Source organism: Acanthopagrus latus, chromosome 1 (genome assembly GCF_904848185.1).
Source record: "Acanthopagrus latus isolate v.2019 chromosome 1, fAcaLat1.1, whole genome shotgun sequence".
Classification (NCBI taxonomy): Eukaryota; Metazoa; Chordata; class Actinopteri; order Spariformes; family Sparidae; genus Acanthopagrus; species Acanthopagrus latus.
In genome coordinates this window covers 30,235,216-30,260,145 of record NC_051039.1, presented here as the reverse complement: position 1 = coordinate 30,260,145, position 24,930 = coordinate 30,235,216, and the positions used below count along the sequence as shown (strand labels likewise).

Genomic DNA, 24,930 nt, shown 5'->3' with positions numbered 1-24,930 from the left:
TGCAGTCATACACACACACACACACACACACACACACACACACACACACACACACACACACACACACACACACACACACACACACACACACACACTCCTCCACCTGCTCTCCATCTCTGATTACTGTAGGAAGCAGTTTGCTGCAGTGCTGTACAGTATGTTTGTCTGCGAGCCCTGTGCATCTCTCCTGTGCTTTGCTTTCACTTTCTCTCTAATCCCTGTCTTGAATGATTTATTTGAAGGGTGAAACTGGGTAAACATAATAGGCCTGACACACTCATCTACACCGCGTGACCTCTGCTGCGTCTCTCCTTTTCTCCCTTTGCCTCCCCCCCCCTTTCCTGCTTTGTCTCTATCTTCTCCCTCTCTCTCTCGCCATCCTGCCTCATTCCCCTTCTTCCTGCCTGCACCTGCAGCTCCAGTGTCAGCACTTCTCCTCTCACCATGTTCATGTCGCCATGCTTTATGAATAAATCGGAGCTCGCCCGACTCCCGTGAAACCCCGCAGCTCACAGTGCCTCCTCTGCTGCACGCCCTCGGGACCAAAGGAGTGTCGACAGGCTTTGATTTTTTTGGAATACTTGCGATACCCTCATGTGGATTTGGGATTAGGCGCATACGAAGGGTGTCACCGCCAAAATGCTGCACACCCACTTTGAAAGCAAGCGATTGTTCTTGATGTTTCCCAGAATAAAAAGTAAAGAATGTCGGATTTGTCTACGGGAGTCTATAAACCACCTGAAATAAGTCATCCATCAAATGAAGCACATTGAGAGACTAAAAATTGAAGGATGGAAGTAAGGGTGGCCATATTTTCTAACCCCCAAAACAGGACCCTTAATGCCAAGTTCCCGTTTCAGGATTTTAGCCCTGATCTTGCTGCTGGCAAGGTTTTTTGAAGATCGCTGACAAAAAGCCCCAGATCAGAGGCAATTCGGCACAACGCTCCCATGTGTGATGATCATTGTATAGAATCTGTTCAAAGACGCGATTTGGGACAGCCGGGTCGGCGAGCCAGGAACAAGCGCCAGCTGATGAGAGCATAACCTCTTCTCCCCTCTCCCTCTCTCCTCTTGTCGGTATCAGCGCTCTGAGCGCGGTCTTAGCATGCATCTGTTCGTATAGAACAGGCACAGAAACAGCCTGTAGTCTCTATGAGAATACCTCCACACAAGCTGCTCAGTGACTTCAGATGTACAATACAGGAAGTCGTGCAGCGTGACAGCACGTGGTAATGATGATGAAAACGAATCCCACTCATTTGATCGACTGGTCCAGGACATGTCAGCATCCAGCTGACCACATGATAGGAGGTTGCCCCAGTCACTACACAAGCAGTTTATTCACATTGTCTTTTTAGTCAGTCAGTGGTTACTGAAACTCAGGAGTTTGTTCAGAGTGTGGACACTGGAGTGCTGCATACAGTCACTGAGGCTAGGCTTTGAAAGTAACCCTAGGATGGCGGTTGATGCCCGTGTGTCTTTCTGGTTTAGCCCATTCACAAAGAAACACAACGTGGTTATAGGATGTGTTATATCCAGTGAAGATTGATGGCGGCGGCACAGTTTGGCGACATGGTGCTGCTCTGCTGCTGCTGTTTCTCAACAGACAGCGCTGCTGGTTGCCTGTCATCCTTAATTTCATCCCTATTTTTATACCAAGACCCAAAGAAAACACCAAGACATACATGTCTTAAGGACGTAACCCTGCGTAAAACTGCAAATTGTCACGCTACGTTTTCTTCTGTGTAGGGATGAAACCATTGAGATGGAACATATGACTTTGTGAGCTGAAGAGGTGCTGTTTGGTGGACAAACTTTGGAAACAGTCAGACTAGCTGTGCTCATGCTTAGCTAAGCTGATTGCCTCCAGCTCTATAGTAACTCAAGAGACACGAGGCTGAAAGAAGACAGATTTTTAAGTTTATAACCCATGAATCTAAAACTTCCCCCTCCTTTTCCTTCTCTAGATGCAGATACTCGACAAGTTCCCAATTGAGGGAGGGCAGAAAGACCCAAAGAAGAGGATCATCCCGTTTCTCCCAGGTAATAGCCTGCGCCAGAGCTCCAGTTATCTGAACAGGCTCCCATATTAATAATGCATAGCCGGCAGTAGCGCAGCATCAATATGAGTTGGTTACTGATGCCTGCATGTGCTACATGTGTGTCTCTGTGTGTACGTATGTGTAGATGTGTGTGCACTGTGCTACTGCTGACAATACGCTATCTGTGACTTTCAGATCAGCTGCGTGTCTGCCTGTTTGTCTGTGTGTTTTATTTTTAGGACATATTTGGATCAATTTGAATTCTGTATGTCTCTGACTGAGTTTATGCATGCGTTCACTCAATTGATGACATGGATATACAGCTTGCGAGCGGGTCCTGGTATTGATTGGAGTCATAGCACACATGCTAATCTCTCGTGCTGCAAGTTGCCACCTGACATTCAGGCTCATGGCAACCTACAGTACAGTGTGGCAGTGATCGATGGTGGTGTTTGGAACAGTTCAGTGTCCGGGGCAGAGGGGCTGACAGTGATTCTGCTAATCATGTCCTGTGTGTATCTGTGTACACCTGTGTGTGTGTGTGTGTGTGTGTGTGTGTGTGTGTGTGTCAGATTCCTGCAGATGAATCTGTGCTCAGGGAGTAAAACACTCCTGTCTGTTTGGTGCAGCTTATTTTACTAAATGCTCAGTTTAAGCCCTGTGGCAAACACACCGTCCCAGCACCGACTGTAAACGCTCCCCACATCCCCTCAAGCCCTCCTCCTCCTCCTCCTCCTCCTCCTCCTCCTCCTCCTCCCTCTCTCTCTCTCTCTCTGGCTGACGCACTCACAAACACGACCAATTTGGAAACCACCCAAATCAGTCAGATGCAAACATTACTGACTGTCTGCATTAGTTTAAGGATAAACTCCTCTGTCCTCTTTGCTGGAATTCATTAAACTGCAAGGCAACACATCAGATGAAGGTGGGCTGTCAACAAAGATGATTAGATGTTGGAACAAAACTCATTTTTTCTCTTTGTTTGGTGCGGGGCTGGGTATTGAACCTTAATACTTTTTGTGGTACCAACTGTGAGCTTAGGGCCACCACAAAGTACTGACAGCTGGAAGTACATGGGACACCTGATCAGAGTCAGAGTTCTTTTTTTGGTCTACCTTTTCACATGGTCCGTGATTTAAATGGAACAATTTTTCTTCATTTTTTTTTAGACAACTACGTAAGATTTATTTTACAGAGCTCATCAAACCAATAACAAGGTTTGCATTATATAATTGTGGCATCACTGCAAAAACTCAAGAGTCAACATTACTGACGAGGTTTCAATTATTATTTAGCTATTTGACATTCAAATAGAAATCTGAAATGTCACAGTATTGTAACTGTCAAACCTGGGCTACACTTGTTTCTGTTCTCACTGCTCCAAGGACGTCATGGGTCATTATTTTCCAGAGTGGAGAACGTGTAGCTTCAATGCGATTCAACGTTTGTAAATGACCGCTCATTGAGACGGCATGTAATCTCCCCAAGAGCATAATACCAGCAGAATCATGTCGTCCTTTAACTGCACTGTGACCTGACTTTTTGTTTATTTGCTCTGTGTTGTTTGGTTGCTGCATCATCTCTGTTTCGAAAGACAGCAACTGTTTAAAAGACAGCAAATAACAAACTATTGTGGGGACAAAGTACAATAAAACCTCTGAAGGAAAATACTCATGTCATGTATATTCATTTCTAGTTGGGAAATAAATTAATGCATTTTTTTGAAACCGTGAAACCAGAATTTCTCCTCAGACTGTCATAATTTTGATCATACTATCAAAGCTGTAATTGTTGCATCCCTGCCTTACAGACCAAAGGTGTAATCGATTGATTTAGAAAATGCTAATTGGTAATAGCATATTTATTTGAAATTATGTTTTCTTTTGTTGCTCATGTAAATAATTAAATTGTATTATTTGATAATGTGTGAACCAATAAAAGATAAAGAATATATACACAGTTGATTGACAGATGACAATTCTTGGGCATTTGGCATCAGGCGCTGACAGTGCAAAAGACACTCATTTTACAGATGTGAAGCAGGATGCAGTGCAGACTGTAGATCGTTAGGTCTGACACCTGCTGGTTGGCAAGGATATTACACAAAGTAGTGCACAATGCAAAACCAGTTTTTGTTGTTGTTGTGTTCTCAGGGAGGATTGTATAGATATGTCAGATTTGTGCTTCTCTTCTCTGCCTCTTCCTCTCCATCATCGTCACTCTATTTCCCTTCACCCGTTCTCTCCCCACACATTTTGATTTTGTTCCTCCCTCTCCCCCCCTCCAGGCAAAATCCTGTTCCGCAGGAGTCATGTACGAGATGTGGCAATGAAGCGGCTGCGTTTCATCGACGACTACTGCAGGGTAAAGAGGCCTTTCTGTCAACATCCTTCAGTTCCCCATCTGACTGTGGGGAAAGTCCCCCCTCCTCCCCTCCTCCCCCCCTGTCTGTTAGGGGTCAAAGGTCACAGCCCACACTGTCCTTTCACATGCTCTAAACACAGAGTTCACAGAGTTGCTGTGACGAGGAGGAGCTGTGTATATGAGCTGTTCTGAGACATGTGTAGAGTCTGTAACATGCACTGACACTTAAGTTTTGTGAGTCATTGAAGGGCTCAGCTTGGTGATGTGATCTTTTGCTGCGACAGTTGAGGGGTTGTTTATCTCCCTGTGTGCCACAGTCACAGACGCAGGGCGACCTAGTTGTGCATCAAACTGCATGAAACAGGCTTTGAGCACTTTCATTGTTTCAAAGCCCCTCTCACTAACAACCTTATCCCTTTATTTGATACCCAAATAAGTGTCCTAAAAGAAAAAAAAAGAAACCTTGAAAACCTTTCATCATTCTCTAATTCAAGAGAGGCCGGCCTTATCACTTCCTGTTCGCTTTCTTCTTCTTATTTTTTTAAATTATTTATCCCGGATTCAGATCCTTTCCTCCGTCATGCCCTACCCACTTCCTTCCTCCCTTCTTCGTGGCACACAGCCACATTAGCAGTAGGGAGAGGGTGCATTCGACCAAATTTGGCCTCTCGTGTTTGTCTCTATGCATACAGTTCTGCTGGCCTTCATTAGGAGAGGTTAGCCATTGTAATTGGGACCAAAAGATTTTTTTCTTTTTTAAAACCAAAAGCAATTATACCCATATGAAAAGAGCCTGATCCTTAGCTCAGCACAGGCAAAGGCTTCCTCATTACCCAAATAACCTGAAGCGCTCCGATGTTTACAGTTGCTAAAGCACGCCTGTGTTTCTGGCTCAGCGATGGAGTTTGCCGCACTGCTTACTTCCTACATCCTGTTTATGAGTCAAACAACAGAGAGGAAGAATAATTACCCAGTATTCTCAAAGGATCTGCTCTCTGGAGATTGTGGGAGTCCAGCCAAGTGTGGGTGCACAGCACGCCACGGTCCCTCCAGCCACAACCGCAAGGCTCTCTCTGCGGTATAGGAGCCGATGAATGAATTATGAAGGGAGCCCAAACTGTGCCGATTTAAATGAAGAACATGACTAATTCCATCGCAGGCTTTTGTCTCGTAACCCCTCCGTCCTCTTCTCCCTCCCTGCACAGGCGCTGGTGCGACTCCCCCCTCAGATCTCTCAGAGTGAGGAAGTGCTGCGCTTCTTTGAAACAAAAGCCGAGGACATCAACCCCCCAGTAGAGTGAGTGTCACTTACTGTACTGTGCATGCACACAGAAACACGAACACGTGCACACATACTGTATATGTATAGACTAATCCACTGTCCCGTTCATATGTCAGGCTCTGCTGTGACACAGTCATAGCTGCAGTGGTCCAGTTAACCAGATAAAGTTAACTTGACTGTTACCATTTTGTGACATTTTTGAGGCAGACATTGTACTTTTTGAATTTATTTTCCACTTTCACATATTAGTGTGACATACATCCGCTCGACATATGCAGCCAACTGAACGGTACGCGGCTGTGGTTACCTCAGTGCTTTTTCATCTGTAACTTAGTAAAGGCTTCCTCAAGAGCTCTGCATATACACATACTATCCAAACCAGTCACCCTCCCTCAGATGTTTGTGATTTAAATGACCTTATCCAGCAATGACGTCACAAAACAGTGTACATCAGTCACTGTCATTTTTGGAAGCTCTTCCCAATATACAATTAAGATACTTAATGTTTCACAGTTCAATTTGTATGTATTATTATCAGTTTACTATTTATTTCTGTATACAGTGTTTTTTTGCATTTTTGATCCTAAACATCACTATTTAACTGTTAAATTAACTACCCACTCGCTACTTTAGGTAGCTATGGCTCTTTTTGTTATGCTCGGTACATAGGATAAAGTTCAGACTTTATTGCTGGATAAGGGATTTAAATCAAGAATAACAGATCAGAGATGATCAGATAGATACCCGTTAGCAACATGAGCTATCCAAGCGCTCTCTATGGCTTGCTTTTACACTCAGTGCTAGTAAGAGCTGCAAGACAACAACTGTTGTACACCGGCTTGTGAAAGTGAGCAGTAAAGCTTTGAACTAACTGCTGGATAAGAGATTTAAATCACAAGTCAGAGAAAGGGGTTCTGCTGTTAGGTGTATGTGTACTGTAGACCTTTTGAGGATGTCCGGTAGTCAAGCTGACAGGCTAACGTCATGAGTTAAAAACACCTATGTGATTATCTAAATGATCAAAATGCTAAAAATATGATATACAAAAAAGAAACTACTGACAATATACTAAAAGTGAACTATGAAAAGTGAATTATTTTTTAGGTTTAGGTTTGTGAGGCAGACAGAAGTTGTACTATTTTGTGCAAGTATAGAATTTGCACATTTTTAATGACGGAGCCTTTTGAGGATGTTGATCCCTTCCATACCAAATCACTGCACTGTCACATGTTACCAATGAACCTGTTTATCTGTGGAATGATCCAAACAGGTGTGTTTGGTGTGTTCCACCACTCTCCCAGTTCCACTGCTCCTGTCCCAACTTGTTTAAGATGCTGCCATCAAATCCAGAATAAGCATATATTTACAAAACTCACAAGGTTGATACATAAAAGATACTCTCTTTGTACTGTGTTCGATCAAGTACGTTAAAAAAAAAAAAAAAAGGATTAGCTATTCATCAAAATCTGTTTTATTTATGTTTTCAACAGCGTCCCAACTTTTTTAAAAATCAGTGTATAGCGCTAGTTAAAACTGCATGACTATGTGTCAGCATTTAGCAGGGTTGCAGATTTGCTTGGCAGGAGCTGCTGAAATTCAAACTCATTACATAAATTACACAGTTTCACAACTAAGATGCCTCTGTAGTGATAATGGCTTGTTTACATTTGCCTACCACCAGGATTAGTCTATACAGACACAGATGGATGCACACACGGGGTATGTTAACTTGCTCAGCATGCAGACATGATGTTGTCATTGAATAAATCATTTTGCTGATTGACGATTCTTCTGAAGATTGACACCCCTCTGTGAGTCATGAATTTTTGCATCTTCTGCATGTCATTGTTGGACACATCACCTCAAAAATCCAGAATGATTGTTCCGTGACTAAGCTTATTACCTCTCTGTCTTTCCCCACTTTCTATTCAGTTCCTAAATCAGCTCTTGCTCTCGTAGTTCGTTAAGACATCCTTCAAGGCCAGGCAGAAGGGGTGGCGGTGGTGGTGGTGGGGACGGGTTACAGAGAGTTGATGGATGTGAGAGTGGGAGGAGGAGAATGACTTGTTTCATCGCAGGAGATAGCCCCTTTGGGTAGTTTTTAATTAGAGTACACGCTCTCCTCTCCAAATCTCAAATGTCAGTATTGTACTATTCATTTGTAATGTGCTCCAGTATGCACCGAGACAGCTGCACCCGAGGCACTGCAACCGAGTGTTCTTAGAACAGAACTTAGTTAGACCCAGGCTATGTCTGTTTTTGTATTTTAATTACATCTATTACTTTGTATATATATACTCTCCTCTCCTCTCCTCTCCTCTCCTCTCCTCTCCTCTCCTCTCCTCTCCTCTCCTCTCCTCTCCTCTCCTCTCCTCTCCTCTCCTCTCCTGAAATTCTTTGTATCAACTTGGGCTCGTATGTTTAAATACTGTGAATCAAGTTTAGAAAGACCAACACAGATGCAGTCATTCTTTCATCAACAGCTGTCGTTACCATCCTGCCTGTGTTCTCATCTCTGTTAGCATCTCTCCTCCCTCCTCGCAATTGGCTTATACCCTTCACCTCTTCCAGTCCCTCTTTTCTTTCTCTCTATAAGCATCATCTTCTCTCTTTCCTCGTCGCCTTCTCTGTTCTGTATATGTCAGTGTATTTTGATACATACAGAATCAATCAATCGTCTTGTCAGTAGTCGTGGGAGATGAAACTATACATCTGAGTGCACACTGCACTCAAGGCTCAATAGTGCACAGACACTTTTTAGATATGTCATTTCCCTCCAGTGAAATAAATGCTGCATATCATTGATACGCTAAGTTCACAAAGATCCTTCAAGGATACCATCAAAGAAGATTCACCACATGGACCACCGGGGTCCTGATAGTGATGGGAGGGACTCAGTCAGACTGCTCTAACTGAAGCATGTAAAGGGAGAAGAGGGAGAGATCCAAGGAAAGACACGTGAGGAACTCCACACATCACAGGAGCACCATCACATTCTTGTTAGCAAGCGATACAAAGAACTTGTGATTAGATAAAAAGGAGGAACAGCTTTTCGGTGCTATACCAGATGTTCAGGCCTTAAATCTGTATGTAGGCACCAGGTTTTGGACAGGATGACGGATATGACGAATAAAAAAGGAGATCCATTTTTGGCTGTGCTGTATCGATGATGCTCATTTGTTTTCAGCTGTTACGAATCCAACAGTGTTATAGGAGTTAAATGATAGAGCAGTGGACTATCACTACCTATCATCTTGTGAAGTAGAAGTGTATTTTAAACCCAGAGACGGCGTTATTATAGTGTAAGTGCTCCACTCCAGTAAGTTGAGATCAAATAGAGCCAGAACCTTCTGGCTACTCCGTGTCCCTGCAGGCGTTCTCGGTCTCAGTAAAAGAAGAAAACACTCATGGGGTTGAACTGCTCGCTCTGTGTAAAAAAAGAAAACCGCTGCTCAGTTAATGGTAAGCAAGACGTCAATGATCCAGATGACTTGATCTGTGTTGGGGCGAGATTGGATGGCTTCATTCCAACCCCTATTCATAATGCATGGGCTGGACAGAAATGAATCATGGGGAGGGTGTTCAGGAATGAGATTGGCCATTGATTTAAAGTTGGGATTGGGGTGTGTGTGTGTGTGTGTGTGTGTGTGTAGGTAGTGTGTGGGTTCTTTAATGTTTGTGTCCAAATGCACACATGCCTTGAGTGCTGTAGGGGAAGAAACGTGATTTGGAACCTTGAGAAAGATGGACTGCTGACGGATGATATTAATCCATCATGGCTTGTGTGTGTGTTCAAGTGTGTGTCCTGTCAGCTCATCTGTTATATCCTAGTGATCTGATATTGACTTCTGGCCATATACATCTCCTCTATTTGCTCTTTATGTGCGTATTTGAATGACTTTATGCAGAGATTTGTGTAACCCTAACCCTTTGTGATATTAATCAGCTGTCAGCACTGATCCTTACTAGATTTGGACTTTGATGACATTTTTATCAAATCTATGAATGAACAAATTCAGGCTCGAAGAACTGTAGCAACCAGGTGTTATAACTGGACACTGACAGAGTGCACACTTTTTCCCTTTGTTTACAGGCTTTGGTTTACATAGAGGCCTCTAATATTAAGACCATGTGGTGAGATCCCAACAGCCTGTAGCTACAACCTTAACATGAGATGAGCAACAATAGTTGTAAACTGTTTCTGACACATTGAAGTAACTACAGTAGTGTTTTTTTGTTTGTTTTTTTTTTTGCATACCCTGTGTTTCATGGGCTAATTGATTCAAATACTGGAGGTACTGATTCCAAACTGTCCAGTTAATCAGCTTGATTGAATTATATGATATTAAAGTACAACAGTTTGATAAACAACCCTCAGCCCCACTAGATGTCAGGAAACACCTCAGCTATGTGAAGATATAGTGGAGTGAAGACAGCCTGAGCAGAGAGCGACGGCACACTCCCTCGCTGTGTGTTATTGTTATCATTATTACTGAGCTTCCTTGATTTTCTGTTTTGGACAGCTGATCTGGGTGTGCGTGCAGGTTGGTCCCCTCGCTTTAAAACCATTGGATTTCCCCACTGTGTTCTGACTTATGCCACTTTTGGGGACAAACACCAGCAAGTGCAAATGTGGTCTTGATCCAGGTGTTTGTCCCACCACTCATCACTCTGTTTTTGACCCTCATAAATGCAATCCATGATCAGAGAACACGATCATCCTCTACCTTACAAATGACCTTTGGCTGTTAGCACACAGCAGCTAACCAGGTAACGTTAATTAGCTTCAGTGGATTAAATCAGATGCCAACCACCTCAATGTTTTCTATATTGCTAATTAAAAACAGAGCTTGTTAGTCTCAGAGATAATGAATGTGGGTGTGTTATCAACCTGGACCTCACATTCTTTTCATTGTTTTACCTATAAATGTAGCTAATGCCAAACAGTGTGTGCTTAAATCTCAAGAAAACTCAGCTTGATTGTAGCTTCACATAATAGGTTTCTTTTGTTGTTGTCACAAAATGACAACATAGACCAACCACATAAATGTGCTGTGCAGATATGAAATATGCAATAGCAGCAAGTCGACACACACACACACACACACACACACACACACACACACACACACACACACACAGACCTCTGCAGGGCGCCTGTAGAACCACCTCCTCACACCCAATTACCTTAAATGCTGTGGAGCTTATCACACAGTACACAAGCCTTGCCTTATCTATCTTTTACAAAAATGAAAAAGATGGTTTTGAATGTCAATATCCAGGAACCCCTTCTTAGTCATTAAATTTTCTTTATTCTAAGTTTATTCAGTGTTTGCTCAGAGGACTTGCTACCTCTGGAGATAATAAAAGACTATTGTTAAGTCAAAGAAAACACAATGATTCTTAGATTCACGTGATTAAATGAAAACATAATCCTGATAATTCTATTTGGACTCTGCCAGCAGATCCTCCTAAATCCTGCTCACTGGACCTTTAAGTGTTTAAATTGTTCATGTTTTTCCATCCGACACACACTGCAGATCTCATCTGTTGCTTTCTCCACCTGATATGGGTGATGATGGTCCACACACATCAAGTGGTAGATATGCTGTTCAAAGCGTTTGACCAAGTCGTCAAAAAGGTCTCATGCGATCTTGATTTCTTTTGACCGGCTCTCGTAAATTCAGAGTTCAGTTCCGGGTTCTTGTGATGACATCCACAGATCGTCATGGTCAGCTGCCAGCCTCTGTTAGAGATTTACAGCCACTCTTGGTCACTAGAAGGTCTTCTGATCAGGGTTTGCTGATTGTTCCTCACTCTGCGCTTAAGGTTAGAGGAGACTGGGCTTTGAGGTTGTGCCTTCTAAACCCTGCGGACCTGAGATGTGTGGACAGAACTATCTGTCCAGACCTGACTCTGTGTAATGTTTCATTTAGTTTTCATTGTTGTACAGTGATCCATTTTATGATGTTCTGCTCTTTGAAGGTGCCACAAAAGTAAGCTTATTTAATCCATCCTCTCTTCCGCTACCTCTCCCCCTTCTTTCCACACCAAGTGTATGTGGCTTCCCTGCCCATCTCCTCCTCACCCCCCTCTCTCCATTGTCCAGGAGTTAAGAAGCATCCCTCCATCTTTCCTCCTCCCCCCCCAGTCTCCCACCTTCTTTCTCTCCTCCCGGTCATCTGTCCTTTCCACTCCGTCTGCAGCGAGCAGCAGACAGGCGACAGACTAACTCGACCTTAATGGATAAGCAGTTCCATTCCCCTTACTATTAGGATCAATAGCACTCACTGGAGACTGCGCAGCACAACACGAGCAGCGGGCAGCAGCATGGGTGTCCACAGGGTTAAACACTCAGAGTGTGTGAGAGTGGTGAGGAGTGGTCAGCCGAGCGTGTGGCCTGCAGGAGGTCTTGTGTTTGTGCATGTATGTGCGCTCGACTGTGAGTATTTATTGATCCCAGCGGAGCGGCCTTACACCTCACGCAGTTAGATTTCAAAATGTTTTGGCTCATCGTCAAATAGATGTAGATAGATGGAGATACAGCGGCAGGAAAATTGTTGAGTGCTTTTTTTTTTTTTTTTTTTTTTGTCAGGGCTAAATTGGTCTTGCTTGTTGTTGCGGCCTGTTTGTTGTTGTCAGGTTATTTCGGTACACTGTCTGCATTCTACCGGCTCAGCTCTATTGTTTTTTCTCCTGCCACCATTTTACATGGACGCACTCATTCACCCGCTCAGTCACCCGACGCAGTGTCTGACTCACTGGCGCTCGCTTCCTCACACACTTACTCACAGGGTGTTGTCAAGGTGGGGCTCAGCTTGCTTACAGTAATAGCTTTGGGAGGGCCTGACTGTACATGAGTGGGATGAACAGAGCAGGCAGCTACAGGGTGATGAAATGTGCCCACAGCATCTCTTCCTGGGAACGGAGGGAGGGAGATGAAGGGATAGGAGGATCCCTAGGGAGGTGAAGAGGTCATGAACAGGAGAGCGCAATGTCATCCGACTGCACTTTGTCGGGCCAGGGAAGATTTAAAGTTGATCACTAAACGCTTCGGCGGCTATATTGGCATTGAGTTTAAAGCAAGGTGTACAATCTGGCCTCGGTGCCATTTTTGTGAGCGGATCAAACTGTGACATCTTATTTTTTTATACACCTTTCATAAAATCGCATTAAAGGAGTCAGGCTTTAACAATGATCAACGTCTCTCCTACGCTGCCATGTAAGATTCAATTTTCTGACTATGATCTGATTAGGAAAAGGAGCCACGAGCCTCGCAGTGCAGCACAGGAATCAATCCCATCAATCAAAGCTCAGAAAGCACAGGGACGCCTGCGCAGATCCCACCGTCAGCCACTGCTTCCTCTCCCCTCTGTTTCCTCTCCCCTCTATCTGTTTGTGTTTGAGAGATGCTCACCCCTGTCGGCTGAGTGAAGCACTGCAGCTCAGTGGGACGTTAGACTCCAGGCTGATGTCACTCTTGTGCAATCAGGGGCTCCTTTTTGAAGCTGGGCGCCCTTGATGTTTAATGTATTTTCAATGGATCTTCAGCTGGATCTCTGGTCTTTTAGCTTCCTTTTTGATGCATTGAAATGTCCTGCAGAATATAAACTACAAAACCATGAATATATCTCCCCTGTGGTGCTAAAGCGGATGTTAAAGGACAGACTTTATCATAACAGCGTTATGACGTTTTGATGTGCTAAAACACATTTACACAGTTGTAGACATTTCAGACCCGTTCACACACATGCGAACTACCCAGCGTTCGTCTCCCACAGAGAAGAATATACCCTCCAGCCCCAAGAGTCCACTGGGACTGTCACGGCCGCGTTCCAGTCAGTGCTCATGTTTCCACCAGCTGCACCACGCCGCATCTCAGCAGAGGGCCACAACTGCGTCAAGCTAAACAGAGCAGGTCGTGCCGGGCAGGAAGTCACACACTGGAACAGCATCGTGCATACGGTCAATTTTCAAAATAAAACACCCGGTACCGTTTTGGGATCATGTCTCACTTCATGACATTGAACATTTAAGTACATTTACATTTAAGTATGGTGTGACGAAAGAAGAAATGTTGGAGTATATTTATTTTTCAGAGTTCTGTCTAATCCTAGTGTCTCTCTGATGAAACACTTGTCTTGTCTTCTCATGCCTCTTGAGGATCCACAGTAGATCAGTGAAGTACATGAGGCTGAGCAATATTTCCTGAAAGTAATATCCTCATTAATTTTAGCCCTGAAGAAGCGATATCTTAACAAACACAACATTCACAGTCCATACAAATTAGTTGCTATTAACTCTGCCTAACAATAATAATTTTGTGTGTGTGTGTGTGTATATATATATATATATATACACACACACACACACACACACACACACACACACACACACACACACACACACACACACACACACAGACACACACACACACACACACACACTAACCCTATCAAAATAATAAATAGATCTGAAAAACTATCTTCACTATTTGGCAAAGAACTCCCACTTTGACTCAAGCATGAACTGACTATATTTGGGTGACCAAAGGTCAAGTGTTTGGCTGTAACCCATTAATTGATATGCTAATCAATCAAAACTGTTACATTAGCAGTTCTTGTTTGTTTTTAGTTATTATTTTTGTTTTATATAGATGCTTTAAAGGGAAAAAGACATTGAGCATATTACTACCTAATTTCATTAATACATTTATAGATATGCTCCATTCTCAAATTAAAGACATTCGAAATAATTCCAGAATTGATGTGACTAAGATTAGAAATGGTTAAAAAGTCAGAACAGGGACTGTAGAAATTGTCCCCTAACTCTTTCACTGGAGTCAACTTCTTTCATAGCCAGTATGGACAATAGTACATATGACGGTGTGAGTGTTGTTTAAAGATCTTTGAAATCACAGCTTTCCATCAAGCTGCATTCTCTCTTCCTCTCCTCTCCAGTAACTATCCACATGGTGGCGTACTTCACAATGCAAACAGCTGCAAGTGATGTCCCTGAACCCCCAGATACTGCACACCTCCCCAGGGCTTCTCTTCCTCTATAATACTATCCACTGTCTAGCCAGCTTCTCAGGCATTTCTCTGAGCCTTTTTCTGTCTCTCTCTCAGTATTGATGTCCATTTTGCCCCCCACTTCTTCTGTGTGAGATCTATTTCCACACAATGGAATTTATCCCCCCCGTTAAAACCACCCTGCCCCTTTTCCCTTAACTGTATGTAAGACTTTTTTTTTTCTTTTCTTTTCTTTTTCCCTCTCTTTTCATTTTTGCACCCATCTTGCATTTTTAAGTCAATTTGCATGGGACGTGGGCTGTGAGTAGTTTTATCTGTCTGGGTGCCTGGTATGGCAGTCCAATAACTATCAGGCTAAATGGCATTATCTGTCCTCTGCAGACCATAACGTTGACAAATTTCTCTATTAAGATGCGCATACCGCTTTTCAGCCATGATGAAAATATTGGCCACTGCCCCCCATAGGCCAGTTTAGTGTAAGACACGGGTGATGTGATCATCATTCACCATGCCCCACCACAACCATCCACATGAATAACAATGGGGATCGACCTTGGCTCATGCCTTGAGCAGAGAGATGCTGCAAGATTATAAGATTAGTACCAGGATAAGTCGCTAACCTGTGTGATTGGTCAGTTTTTGGGCTCTCGACAGGGGATGGCCTAAGTAGCAGGGTTGATGGGGTGAAGACAGATTTGGTGTTTTTGGGATAATTAAGAATAAGTAGGTGATAATGTGTTTGTGTTACAGAGTGAGGGTGGAGTATTGGGGCTAAGTGTTTGTAGCTTGCTCACTGATATTCACGTGGACCGTGTATTTAAAAGCAGACTATGAAACTTCTTTTGAAAGAAGAATTGGCATTCTGCCTCTTTTAAATAAAAGGTTTAATTCACAAACAGAAAAATGCACCCTCAGTCAATGGGATACACTCAGGAATGCAGCTGCTACAGCCCTATGCAGGTATTTCTTAAAATATAGCTATTTCTATGCATGTTGGCCTTTTATACACATGTAGACACGCTGTAGGTCACTGAATATGGACCTTCTGGAAATCTCTGAGCATAATCAGAAACTCGGTTGTCAGTCTTCACATCTGGACCAGTAGAATTAGAGATTTTGGGAAATGATGGATAATACAATAATCAAAATAAACTACACATTTTAAGATATAATAATGGATGTAGTAAATTAAACTCAAATTATAGTATTGCATCTTCATAGGCCCAAGGGTTCATACATAAATTTCATCGTCTGCTCATGTCTGTGAGAGTCACTGCGGTCCACATGCAGTCCAAAATGTATGACTGGCTGACTATAGGCACGAGTAACATGTGCAGACTGCACTTGTGAACAGGTCTGCCTATGGAAACACTTACTGTAGTAATAAATTAATTACACTAATTGTGTGTATGTATTTGCTTCAAAACTCAGCCACCCATTCTTTTGTATGAGCATACTGTATGTGTCTGTGCTGACAGTAAGCGTGTCCACACTTGTGTGTTCGGGAGAGTATTGAGGTTAATTGAGTCAGTGAACCCCATCTGGAGTGTTAATTCCCACAATGGGCTTAAGCCTTGTCATAGCCAAGAGGGCTACATGATAGGAGATGGCTGAGGGTAATTTGGGGCCCCTGAGGGGTTTAGATTAGGTGGACCTGGGGGTAGGAAGGTCAGGGCTGAAGACTGGATTTGGCAACACTAAAGGATGGAGTGGGGTGTGGTGTTCAAGGAGGAGGCGAGGGAAAGAGAGAGAGAGGCTAAGACCATAATCTTGGGAAGTGTTTATTTACTCATGTTGAAGGCTAGCGTAGCAGGGGGCTGTTGAGAGTCATTAGCTTGCTGCCATTATGCTAATACATGTGAACACATTGATTAGCTCTTTATCTGCCAGTCCACTCATATATTGTAAATTAGTAAATACATTGTATTCATAGACTGTTGTCTGTTTTTTTTGTTTGTTTGTTTGTGGATAATTATGAGCTCTGACTTTACAAAACAACCAAATATATTAATACCTGACTGCAAGGATTCAAGCACCCAGTGTCAACCAGAACCTCAGAGACCTGGAGTGAGTGGATAACATAAAAGTAATTATTCCCATCATAATGGTGTGCTGGTAATACGTTGGATTAGATTGGTTTTCATGTTTTCAAGATTTCTTTTTGCAACAATATGATGAAATTGAGTTTTTCCACTTTTCCACGCAGATCTAAGGAACTGGAGAATATTCTGCAAGTTATACAGTATGTGTAAAAACAGAAAGGCAAGTTCAAGCACTTATTATTCTCTGTATGTGGAGGTAAACTAAACAATGGTACAATTTAATCTCATCTAGTGATTTCCTTTAAAGCTGTTTTGAGGAAAAAGTGGACAAAGTCAGAATATTTGAATGATACAGCTCCAGGCCCCTCCTTCTTCCTCTCTGCTGTGCTGCAGCCCTGCCTTCAAAGCCCCTCCCCACAGAGGAGCCTGCTGTAAAGGCTTGTAACCACGGTAACAGATGACGCCAGATAACCAGGAAAGCGCATTCAAAATAACAACAACAACATAAACCCTGATTGCTCTATTTCTGATCAATACAACTAAATTACAATAACGAGTGCCTCATGCAGATCACTGTAGATATCCTGAGTAACAAACGATATTCCTCACATCGTGGTAGTTAGTTACCAGCTAATCATTACCCGGTACAACACCATGCTGCCTAACTGATGCATGAATAACATTATTTCTCTAAACCAATTCAACCACTTCAACCACTAACTGCCTTGTCTATTAAAAGACACTTATGCTAACCAGAGGCCATAAAGACAAAGATAAACAGGGGAGTTAGCATACAAGCTAACAAGCTAGATTTACCAACAAACTATGTAGCTCAACTGCAGCATCGTAAGGTGATGTGCCCTTGTAACCGCTGCCGCCATAGCCTTGAGGTTAAAACATAGAATGAAACATATATCAAGCAGGGGTCCTCAATTTCCCATCAGAAAAGCAGCTAACTCTGCGTCGCTCTTGAATTCTTACAACTCCCACAGCTCCCTCCACCTCTGAAATGATGCTCTGATATTTATCCTAGTTTTCTCTCTGACTCGGTCCAATTCTTCTTTTTACTCTGCTTTTCTTTGTCAGTCTTCTTATTTCTTCTTGTTGACGTGGGTGATGCTAGGGCAAGTTTTGGCTCTGTTGTTGTTGTCTGTTCTCCACCATTGTTTACAGTTTGAGCTTGAACATATCTGACCAGGTAAGAGCAGACGCTGCTCCTGTGCGGGGGAGGGGCACTGATTGACACTTCTCAGACACTCCCCTTGGTTCTGATTGGTTGTGTTGATCTGGGAGCTGTGAATTCTTGCAAATCAAATTACAGCCACTGGGTGGAGCCACAGAGAGTGGATTTTTACACAGCTGACCCATACCTTTTTCTACTGTCAGATCATAATGACAATATTAGCGTATGTAGCAAAAAAATAGTAACAGACTACAGCTTTAAGAGGATTGATATAGCTAACAAGCTGCTTTTGTTCACCCTTCATAGCCAAAATAATCCTAGTTCAGCAGCATTCACATTTTCATGTGAAAAAGAAAAGGAGGGAGACTCATTTTCATGTGTTTACCATGAATTTGAGGAACTGGCATTCATGAGCAAATAGTAAACATGTTGTAAAATGCCTTGACTCACACTTGTGTAGTCAGCTGACCACTGAGCTGACCTGCCTGACCCTTACACCGCACGGCCTGATTCTCCCTCACATCTGTTTTGACTTGACAATCAATGTCAAGAGCTCCAAGCTCTGGAACTGATAAGATGTGCGTGGAAGAGCTCCTGTTTCATGGAGCTGTGGTCAGTGAGTACACTGTGACCAAATGTCAGCATGTGATGAAAAGTGTGACGAAATGTGTGTGAGCATGTGTGTGTGTGTCCTTATGTTTACAACTGGCCCATCTGTTGATGTTTTTGCTGAGTATGTACGTAACTTTCTTTGCAGTGTCTGACAGATTTATACACACACACACACACACACACACACACACACACACACACACACACACACACACACACTAAAAGATACATACATGTGGTCATTTAGTGCTGATGTCAAAATAACATCCATTTTAACTTCATGTTTGTCACCATAAACATCTGTGCATGTAACAATTTCTCACCTTTTTTGACTAGATTTAGAATACAGGAAAAAAAAAATGTGTATGAATGTCAAGACTGTGAAATCTGGGATGCTCGTCACACTGGAAGAACACTTAAAAACTACAAAGTCTTTATAACACTTCTGCTAAAACAAACAGACACCAGGAGCAGTGTAGTGTTTCTCTGTTGGCTGAAAAAAATGGCCTTGAAATTCCACCTAGCCACATAAAACACCCTTTTCTGCACCACTGCAGTATGTATTCTCCACGTCGCCTTTCACCCCGTGCTTCCTTCCCTCCATACCTCCAGGAGACGTAGGGAAAGAGCTGACAGCCGGAGCTGGTTTGCTCAGCCCTCGAGGGAAGACTTTGATTTCAGCCTCAGGGACTCGGGTCACTGAATAGCTTCGGGACCCTGTCTTTTTTCTCTCCCTCCTCATCCTCCCACCCTCACTCTAAGTTTTGCCCTCGCCTGCCCCTCCTTTTGGCCTTAATGTTTTACAGATGCCTCCAAAACCATACCCCGAAAATAAAGCCAAAAATAGCCAGCTGCACTCCCACTGGTGTGTCGTAATGTAATGTTAAATGTTAGCTGCTTAGCTAACAAGCGAAGCAGTTTGTCTTTACTTTTTACGTTGTTGTAGAAACAGTCTGTTCCTACTCAAAACTAGGGTATTTTTGGCTCCTATTAGTTGTTAGTGTAATTAGCTGTTAGTTAATAGCATGAGTAATGTGCTTGTGTGCTGACTAATATTTGCCTCCTGAGCTGTTTTAGTGGGCTAATGCCATGCAGGCATGTTATAGTAAAGCCCTTTGTGAATGTTAAATGCTAACCCACATGTGATACCAGCTAACCTCTACTTTGACCTGTTTTCCATGACAACAGTGAAAGCACATGCTATCGATCCGCTGACATGTGTCAGGATTAACAAAGGGCTTTAACAGCTGTAGTTTCTGTGACGTCATCTGATCATTTATCAAGAACAATTAACCCGAGAGAATCATATGCAGCACAGCCGCAGCTGAGACACTCATTTGAAGGCTGAGTGATTTGTGTAGACATCTGCAGTTGGACCAGGAACCGCTGACGTCCCCGCCGTTGTCTTGATTTGGACTTGTTTACAGAGCTTCGAGGTTGTGTTTGCCTTTCAATCCACTCATGGCAAGAAAAGCTTAAAATGCGAGGGGGAGTTCACCAAAGTACTTTTAATGCTGCCGCTGTTTTCCACCAAACAAAACTCATTCATCGACCTCTCTCCTCACCTCTCTGACAGGTTACAACCAACCATTTCCAGGTCTCACTTGTTCAATTAACCCAGCAGGCATCCAGCATACATATACAATCTTTGGAGTCTAATGACTAATGGTTGGGTAATCCTTACACTCTCTGGGTCTCTTGTTCCTGCGTTAACTGTCAAGCACGGCAGGTACAACATGCATCTCTGGACCGCTGAACAAACAAATATACTGTACTTTAAATAATAAATAGGGTGAAAAATGAATGAAATGTTCAATTATTTCATCACTGTTTATTTGTGAAAATTGATTAGTTCATGGCCTAAGGTAGAAGGGGATAAGTTGTAAAGCTCTATGCATGTACAGTCCAAAGTTTTGAGTAATTATGCAGAAAGTTTGGGGTTTTGTGGTATTGAATAAAACAAGAGTGAATGCTGTAGGCATGAACTGTGGTTTTATAGTATTATTGTTGTATTTTAGGTTGGGGAATTTAATTGATTACTAAGAAAACATGATATTAAGTTTTCATTTCCATGTAAGCTTGTATGACAAAGGAACCAATTGTGTTATGTTGCCATGTCAGACCTTCAGTTTCTTAAAGAAGACGAAAAAGCAAAACTTACTTTTGAAGAACGAAGTAAGAGGATGTGGCACATTTTGGAGCTTGCCTCACCTTATTTTGGATAATCCGTTAGAGCTAGCAAAAGAGTGTTTGTTAGAGAGGAGTGCTAAAGAAAATGGAAATGTGAGTGCAGCAGTCAACATTCCCTGGAAATGTAAAACATTCTTTTGTGCCCGAACAGAGGATATCAGCATCTTTAATGCCACTGTGGCAAACCTCGAGTGAAAAAGGACAAACATCCTGGCAAATTTCCTGCCAACTCTGAGGCTCGGTCTGTCCACAGCATACTTTCCACTGAGGCACATCCAGACACTCCGCAGCACAACTCATTGAAAGTCGTTGGCCATTGACTTGGCATATCCATTCCCTATGTATTTAACATTGTTCGTCCGGCATGGCTCAAGATAGATGGGATGAGGCGTGGGGTCAAGTCCTGCTCTCTCCGTGCCCCACTTTGGTAACAATGAAGCATATTCTAGTTGCTAGCACACAGTGATCTTGGTAGAGAGGTTGGTATAAAGGCTTTATTCATCTGCTGTGGCTGGTCACAAAGAGACAGATACATCAGATCACAGGGGAATGGATGAAGGGATGGAGTAAAAGAGAGCTAGCATAGTGACACTGAAGAATCCGGGGCTGTTGTATCTCAGATGAGACACAGCTTGTGCATGTGTGCTCTCTTGTCTTCTCGTAAAGCACTTGCGTATCTGTGTGACCTTGTGCACGAGCAGCCTATGTGTTGGTGTGTCTCTTTATCAGCTCAAGAACGGTCACAGCAAGAGCCAAGAGGAGGGTTTCATTAACCTCATGCACAAAGAGGGCACTACCTTGACTGCCGGTTACGCCGCCCCGAGCAGTTTGTGCTCTCCGGGCGCTGCTGTATAATCATTGGTACCTGACAAGATGAGAGGTCTCACATTAATAAAATGGGCTGCTTCAAGAGCCAACGAGGTCAACTGTCCCAATCAATGCAGCTCTTGTGGCGTGGCAGTTGAGGGCCCATGCTCACTGACTCAACATCCACAACCAAGTCTTACATACAGCTACTTACCTCACACACATCCCGCATCAGCTCAGATCTCTTGAAATGAGCGCAGTTGTCCATTATCCACAGACCACTTCCCCCGTCCGGTCTCTATATCTCTTGTTATTGGTACCTATTTTGGGGTTATTTTTAACTGAAAGAAGGTATTTCACATGGTTGAGAACCTTCCAGTGGCATTCAGCTCCTCACTGCGGCACAGTGCTTTAGTTTTATTGCCCTGCCTGGATCTGATTTTCAACTGTACTGCAGCAGGATGACGTGGCTAAATTCGAGGTTGGACGAGAGTTTTTGATTAGCCCTTGGGGAAACTGAAAGGACACACTGATTCTGAGTAGCATGAGAGAGAAATAAGCGAGAATGTGGAGTGGCAGACTGTCAGGTTTGTCCTTCTATAAATAGCACCTTCTGTCTTCACTTGATCTATCCCTTCATCCATCTTTTCTAACTGAAATGCCATGCTGCCTAAGGTCCACAAGTCACTTTTAACAAGGGCAGAAACACACACGCTCAGCGCAGCAAACCTCACACACAGGCACGCTCACAACTCTGTGTCACCGCCCATCTATAGCTCAGCCTTGTGGCATAATCTCATTAGAATCCATTAAGCAAGGCATCTTAAACTGATCCTCCTTCGTTCGAATATGGGGAGAGGTCGCTTTGCTCTCTGACAGGACGAGGGAAGGAGGGAGAGGAGGAGTATAGGAAGAGGATGGTGGTGCCGCTTTGGAGTCACATGACTAATTTGTGTCTGTTGCAGGGAGTATGGGCAGCTGGCCAAAGTCAACCCTCCCTCTCTCTCTCTCTCTCTCTCTCTCTCTCTCTATCCTTCACTCTCTTTCTTCCTCTCTCTCCCTCAAACACATGCATCTGTTGGTGTGCTGTAGCCAATTGAACGCATGTGTTTTCGCGTTTACCAGTTTTTGCCATTCAGGAGCGTCAGGATCCATAAGCGGTGACTGCATGCTTTGTTGTCGACTGAGTGGCGTCCACTGTCACTAACCATGTCCCTCTTGTGTTGCTTCTCTCTCAGGGACTATGGCTCCAAGCGCAAGTCGGGTAAGTCACCTGTTTTCTTTAACTGTCCTCCCCTGATGCTAGCATAACCCTCCTTTATCTTTCAACTTGTTGCTCTTCAGATGAGCCGCTTCAGATCCAAGGGAGGCTGTTGTGACTCTTACACCCTCTCTGTGACTTATCTGCCATCCATGTGATGTCAGTTTGTGGTTTGTTTACTTGTCTTGCTGCATTATGATGACTTACTTTTGACTGTGTTTTGGGGTGGGTTCAAAACGGCTGTCAAGCCCTCTCCTTCTGGTTTTGATTTGGCTTGCACCCGTGGGTGGGGTTTGAGAACTGACTGATAGCTGTGTTGGATGTCAAAACGGAGTCAATAGGGTATGTCCTGGAAGGAGAATGCGTTAATTCTCCAATGTGACAATTTCTTTTTATGCCATTGACGGTGATATGTCGTGGTTTCCCTCTTGTGAAAAATGTACTTATTGTAAGTCACTTTGGACAAAAGCGTCTGCTAAATGCCCTAAATGTAAATGTAAATGACAATTGGAATGTTTGACAGATTGATTAAACTGAGTCTTAGCTGCAGTTCTAGGTGGAGCTTTTTCACGACACTTTACATTTTGTTGATTAGTCATTTTCACTGAGGAAGAAAAAAGAATGGTTTCTCTTTAACAGACATGCTTTTGACGATGCACTATGGGGGCTTTGGTTTTATATTATGTTTTATTTATGCATGGTCTAATTTCCTGGAACTCAATAGGTAAACAAAAGTTGTAAAAATTCAACCACACAAATCAGTAGCATGTAGAGTAAAAAACATCCTACTCTAGACAGGTACTGGATCTATTCCACTGTACTGATGTGATTTCTGTTGCACAGGCCAGCAAACCACAAAACAACTGGTTGTTCGTCTATAAGACTATTGATCCATTCCTTACTGTCAAGGATTTTTAGCCGCATTAGCCATCTTAGCAAATGTATGGTTCTTAGAGGGTATTAGCTGCAGTACAGCTGCTTAACAAAATCATTTGGACATGTGAGTCTCTATGCATCTTGGACCCTGAACCCTAACCCTTTGCTTTTAAGCTGAGGTATGCTCCAAATTAGGAGGAAATATCAGTTGGATCTTTTCTGAATTACTGAAGAGGAAATGCAGAAAATAGCTTGTGGTTAATGGAAAATATGATCATCTTGCTACAGATGCCCTACAGATGACAGTTGTTTCTTGTTTTTTGAGTAGTGAGTTCTGGAATGGAAATAATCTTCAGATTTGTTAATGAGTGGGTGTATAGCAATGCAAAAAGAAGTTTGTATGTTGTGGCCCCTTGACCTCATATGTCAAATTTCTGAGGATGGCCAAGGCAACTTCCTTTCAGTTAAAAAAAAAGAAAGAAAAAAAAAAAAAAGACTTTTGCAATTGATGGTGAGTTTATTTTTGGACTGAAAGCAAAGAAAGTGTGACCCTACTGTGAGGAATCGATTGGTCGTAGCTGCAGAGGGAGCTCACTACCAATTCAATTACATCCACATTCCTCAAACTGATTTGATTTCTTGGAAGCTGATTGCTGCTGCAGATAAGCCAGCTTGTGTTTTTGCTCTACATCCCATTAGTGCAGTGTATTATGCCTTGTAACAGGTGGCTTTCATACCCTTTGTGTCAGCCAAGCTAACTCTTTAGGATAAAGCTCAGTTGGATGCCACTCCACTGACCCAGTGATCTCTGCTACAACCTGAAGTAATATTCATTACTAGTAGTCATTCAGTGTGGCAGCAGGGTGTCTGATTGTCTGTTTTTAAACCCTTGGGCAGTTACATAACACCTGCAAAATTTCTATGAGTGAAAATTGAAGGAACATCCTGTGCTGTCACATTTTCTTAATGAGGTGCCCTGGCTAGCACTCCAATATAGATTTGAATTGTCTGTGAAGATGACAGTTGCTAATCTTCCCTGCTGTTCCTCTGGTCTTTCTAAACAAATTATTGTTGTCTCTATGGGAAACATTGCATCAGAGCACTTCTCCAGAGAGAAAAAACATAAAGTAGAGTTGCCAAATGGATAAAATGGAACCAGCTATATGTCATCTTCTCTAATTAGGGAAGCCATGATGAAGATATTTTCCAACTGGTTAATAAACTCATGACCATAGGT

General features: G+C 43.0%; 1 protein-coding gene across 5 annotated transcripts in view; it reads left to right on the top strand.

Moving 5' to 3' along the window:
• The window catches only part of sh3pxd2aa (SH3 and PX domains 2Aa), a 104,737-nt gene that overhangs the window by 31,992 nt on the left and 47,815 nt on the right, over positions 1 to 24,930 (top strand). For all 5 annotated transcript variants that reach the window (XM_037113518.1, XM_037113510.1, XM_037113541.1 and 2 more), the window contains 4 exons: positions 1,970 to 2,045; positions 4,332 to 4,408; positions 5,614 to 5,705; positions 22,795 to 22,820. In XM_037113518.1, the coding sequence (XP_036969413.1) occupies positions 1,970 to 2,045; positions 4,332 to 4,408; positions 5,614 to 5,705; positions 22,795 to 22,820 (271 nt within the window). The remainder of the gene's footprint in view (positions 1 to 1,969; positions 2,046 to 4,331; positions 4,409 to 5,613; positions 5,706 to 22,794; positions 22,821 to 24,930) is intronic.